Source organism: Nestor notabilis, unplaced genomic scaffold (genome assembly GCF_000696875.1).
Source record: "Nestor notabilis isolate BGI_N333 unplaced genomic scaffold, ASM69687v1 scaffold29357, whole genome shotgun sequence".
NCBI classification, from domain to species: Eukaryota; Metazoa; Chordata; class Aves; order Psittaciformes; family Psittacidae; genus Nestor; species Nestor notabilis.
This window is the reverse complement of record NW_009938277.1, coordinates 240-5,480: the sequence shown is the minus strand read 5'-3', so window position 1 is coordinate 5,480 and position 5,241 is coordinate 240. Positions and strand designations below refer to the sequence as shown.

The following is a 5,241-nucleotide window of genomic DNA, read 5'->3' as shown; positions in this document are numbered from 1 at the left end:
GCCCCGCAGTGACAAGATGGCGGCAGCCGGCGCTGTGAGGGGGAGCGAACAAAGCGGTGGCGAAAGCGAGTAAAACGGCCCCAAAAGTGGACAAAACGGTGTCAAAAGGGAACAAACGTGGCACAAGCGAAAAAAGCATTACCAAAAGCGAGCAAAAGTGTGTCAAAAGAGGAAAAAACTATGTTAAAAGAGAACGAAACGGTGTCGAAAGTGAACAAGACGCTGTGAACACCAAAAGTAAACGTCAAAAGCAAACAAAACGGTGTCAAAAGTGAAGAAAACGGTATCAAAAGTGAACAAAACATCAAAAGCAAACAAAACGGTGTCAAAAGTGAAGAAAACGGTATCAAAAGTGAACAAAACATCAAAAGCGAACAAACCAGTGTCAAAAGTGAAGAAAACGGTATCAAAAGTGAACAAAGCATCAAAAGTGAACAAACCAGTGTCAAAAGTGAACAAAACTCTGTCAAGTGAGCACCAAAAGCAAACGTCAAAAGTGAACAAAATGATGTCAAAAGTGAACAAAACGGTGTCAAAAGCGAACATAACTGTGTCAAAAGTGAAGAAAACATGACAAGCCAACACACCAGTGTCAAAAGTGAACAAAACAGAATGAAAAGCAAACAAAACGGTATCAGAAGTGAACGAAACGGGTGCCCCCGGAACCGAGCCCGCTCCTTCCCGCAGAGCAGTGCGACCACATACGACACAAGACACGGTTTAAGAAAAGATTTACTAATCCATTAGTCCTTCTGCCAATATCGCAACAGATGTGAAAGGCAAACACTGTTACAGTTTAGAAAAAACAAGTTTTATACAATTAAAATATTAAATATCAAAAGAAAAAAAAATAATCAGTGGCTGAGTAAGAAGCTGGAATTTCAGATCCAGAATTAGCACCTGCAGTGCCACCGACAGCCAGAGCGCTCCTATGCTGCTTTCCCAGCTCCTTGAATTCCTTCTACAGCTGGACAGTGACGTTCAAACCCTGCATATCCTTGCTTCGAGAAGGGAAAAGGATACAAGAGAAATAGATGAAGCCAGCTCAGTTTGTAGGAACTTTACTTTGGCAGGTATTGCTGAGGAATGTCGATGCGTGGGGGATACTAATGCACAGTTCTACTTTCCAATAGTGTGTGCCAGCAGACAGAATTAAGAAACCATTTTACACAATATCTAACGGCGTGTGAAATCAGTGTTTTCCTTATAAATTATAGATAATAAATCCATAAAGAAACAGTTTTACACTTCACATATTAGTCAGAGTAAGGGTAGGTGTCGTTATGTTTATTGGTTCAGCATCCATTTTAATGTACTTACTGGCTTCTGAATGGATAGACCCCCTCTTCTGGCGAGCACTGACAGATGCAATAACAGCATGGATACAGGAGTAAAAAACCACCAGTATTCAAGTCCAGCTATTCCTCCCCTTTCTAGGGACAACCGCAACACGGGAACAAGGAACACTTTGCCTTCAGGTTTGCCACGAGAATCAGCACGGGAAGTGTTAAACGCTCGTTGCCTTGAGTCCCTTCTCGCCAGGCAGAGGCACTGTGTGTCCCCTCGCTCCAACACTGAACTGGAGGGAGGGCCTCGTTTCTGAACAATTCCCAACTCCAACTTGCAGCTTTGCAGAGCTTCTGATGGACAGAAGGGTTTAAGAACTAGGGAGGAACAGCACTGCACTTACGTGACTAAAACTAGACTGCTGCTGGGCAAAGAGCCCCGTTTCTTTCAGAAGAGTACACAGCTTTACCACTTCTGCTTTTTCCTGGGGGACATCCCCCCCTAAAAACAAAACCAAACCTAAAAAGTGATCTCATTGTCTCATTGCTTAAAAGTTTGCCACAAAATGGATGCTGACCAGCTGGGTCACCTCACGTGGAGCAGTTTTAGGAAGTTAGTCCTTGTAGTAGATGGCACTGTGGATCTGGCAGCAAAGAAAGGAATGATGCTCTAAAGTAGGAGGTAGGGGAACTTTGATACAGCAAGTCCACTGTTGAGCTATCTGCTAGAAAAGAAGTTTCAGATTAGTAGGAAGCATTACTAACCAAACCCAACAAACCCCTACACAAACCTTTACGTGGCTGTATTTTGTTATCTTAGGAGGCAATGGCAGGAAAGGCAGGGTCTGGATTCCATTTGTCTAACAGGAAATAAACCCTTTACTTCTTTCTGCATAACAGGCAGAAATATGTGCAGTCTGTTTTCTGCACACACTGCCAACAACCTGGACTGAGACAAGCACCCCAGGATCTGCACAGCACCTAGGATCTGGGAGCCAGCTCAGGTTTGAGCTGATTTTAGCACCATCAATGATTTTTCTCTAATGTTTCTCATGCTTCTAGTATAAAAACTGCTTGGGAATCCAAAATAAGCATTTAAATAGTGGCCTATTTTGAAGACTAGATTTGTCTTAAGTTAGTCTGCTCAGAACCTAATGACAGAAAGACTTCATGAGACTAAGAAAGATCCTTTCCACCAGAGGACAATGCTGGACATACTAGAGCACAAGTTAGGTTTATGCACATTTACCCAATCAAGACCCAAATGTCCCTAAATGTGAATCTGGTGTTGTCTGATCTGCATTGACATTCAGTGGCATTATGCCAAGTATTGACATTTCTACTCATTCAGAAAAGCTGGTCCACACAAGAGTTGAGTGAACAGCCTTTGATTACACACCGTGGTGCCTCAGTATGGCACAAGCTACCCCTCTGAGCACAGAAAACAGGTTGAGATGGGTCGAGATTGATCTAGTACAAGGTTAACACGTACCTGAGACTCCACGGTTTTATCTTCCGCTGGTCATACCTCTGTCTTCATAAATGGTAATTTCAATCTGCACACAGAAGCTGTTAGGGAAACATACTGTAAAAAGATTGGGAAAATATAACCAAAAAGAGGGAATAAGATATTAGAACCTTTGATCTTTCCAGGCTCATTGCAGAGCTACAAAGCAAACAGAACAGCGCACAAGAGATGCCAGGTCAGGTCAGCGTGTCCTGACAACAAGAACACAAGATGCTGCACAAGAAGGGTTTTGAGCCCTGCCACCTTCTGTTAAATTGCAGGAAAAGCCATGCACTAGACAAAACACTTCCACCTCCAGCTACTTAAGTCACTAACTAAATGGAAAATGCTTTTACTGAAGTTGAATGGGTTTGGGGTTTGTGTTTTCCCAGGTTTATGCAGAGAACAGTGCAGAAAATCTTGAGCATAATGAAGTCATGCAGGTGATAGCAATAAGCTACTCAGACAAATACACAATAACCCAACCATGAAGAATTGCCCTTAGCATGCATCTAAGCAGCAGGCTGTGTTTCAAACTGCTCCAGTCTCAATGGTAGGTGTTCCTCTTTCTACCCCTGGATTTGCTACGTGAGGATCTTTACAACTGTTGAGGTAACAAGTAGATAAAATGCCTGCAGTGTAGTTCCAGAGTTGAAAAGGCTGGAAGAAGCCACAGCAGAACCACGTGCCAGGCTGGTACCAACTTCTGGTGGTAACACACAGCAAAATCTGCACCAGAACCTGAGTCCAGGGCTGCAAATTAAACAACAGCCACCTCCTGCTTCCACATCATCAGTTTCTATCCTACCAAGTTGGCCACTTTTGGCCCAATCTGACAAACTGCCTTTTAGAAGTGACTGAAATGGAGGAATTTTATCCTCCATTTATACATTTTCAAGGCAGCCTCAAAGGACACTGTGTTTTAAAGGTCTTTTGATGCAACAAATCTTAACGTACCAAAACCTGACCAGAGAATAGCACACGATGGAGAGTAACAAGACTAATCACCCATTCTGCTGTGCCACAGATAAGCATGACCAGAGGGTGCTACACTGAGATCAAGCACGTCGTAGACGGGCAAACCAGGAGACAATGGAAGCCACCACAGAAGGATACAACTCTTAGTCCTCTTTCAATGGGGTCTGTCAGAAGGAGGCCCTGAGGAGCATAGATCTTCTCATTCTGTTCCTGAATGAACTTGGCAATTTTCTTTAGAACCTGGTAACAGAGCAGCACAGAAGTCACAGATCCTTCAGCGGGTTTCCCTGCATCAGAGCCCGAGCCCCAGCAACACCAACGTTAGGGGAACCTAACACAGCTCGAGACAGGACCTGCAGGATTCCTGACGTACAAGCAATCATTACATGACTCAAACTGACTAAGTCTGATGTATCTATGAAATCACACTGCAACGAGGTCCAGAGCCTGTGGGGAATTCCTGCAGGTCACAGAAAACCCATCAAGACACAAGTGTGGCTGCAGCCCACGGGACTCACTCACACTTTGCCTTTGCCTACCAGGGCAAAGCAAGCAGCTCACCTTTTCGTAGTGCGTTTCCATGCACAAGAAGATGGTGTAGGCAGTCAGGCAGGCGAGACACCCTTCCAGGTAGGATTGGCCCCCAAGTTTTTCAGCTTCTGCATAGAGGTTATTCAGTGTCCGGACAGTCTCTTCGAACTGCTGCCTGTCAATCTGCAAGAGAAGTCACGGTCAGAACTCACTCATACCTTCAGGTATCAACCTTCATTTATCGCTTATTTGCACTTCCACACTTTGCAGCTGCTGTTTAAAGCCAAAGTCTGAAGGACACCAAGTTACAGACCTGAAGTCCTTTGTTAAGGATCTGCCCAGTGATGAGACCAAGTCTTAATTCCAACACAACACGAACACAAAACAGTTAAGAGTAACAGAACTACTGCAACATGCAATTCAGTTGAGGGAGGGGGTTTAACTCACATGCAAGGAGAGCAGCTTGGGAGTGGACTGACAGAGGTAACTCTTTTATATTGACATTACATCAATAACACCTTGGTGCTGGTCAAACAAGCTCTCCACAAAACAAACCAAGCAAGGAAGAAGAGAAGCGAAGTGCAGCAAGAAAAGGCATTAGCAAGGAGTGTCTGTTGCTGTCAGTTACATCCGACAGCATGAAATGAAATGCAAGTACTCGAGACAGTACTTGTGGGGCTCAGCAGAGAGAGGACAGTGTTAGCAACAGCCACACAACAATACAGGCTTTGTTCTCGCATAACAAACACATTCGACTTTCCTACCAGAAAAGACAGCGGCGTGCCTTAGAAGAAAAGAAGCTCAAAACACCAGCATTTCACAAACACCGAAGAGAAGCATTTATAGGTATTTTTCATGTGGCTTTTCACTGCAAATTCCAAGGTTTTGCTTACCATAACCGATCAAAAATACCATTTGGACAACAAAACCAAACCCGGT

The 5,241-nt window shown here is 44.1% G+C and overlaps 1 protein-coding gene across 1 annotated transcript; it reads right to left on the bottom strand.

Annotated features, from left to right (window-relative positions):
* Positions 1–1,626: 1,626 nt before the first annotated feature.
* On the bottom strand, positions 1,627–4,518 carry GOLGA7 (golgin A7). Its single transcript, XM_010019246.1, is given in 4 exon segments — positions 1,627–2,011; positions 2,779–2,842; positions 3,910–4,011; positions 4,333–4,518. Coding segments are annotated over 3 exon segments (336 nt in total). The 3' UTR covers positions 1,627–2,011; positions 2,779–2,794.
* Positions 4,519–5,241: the final 723 nt, after the last annotated feature.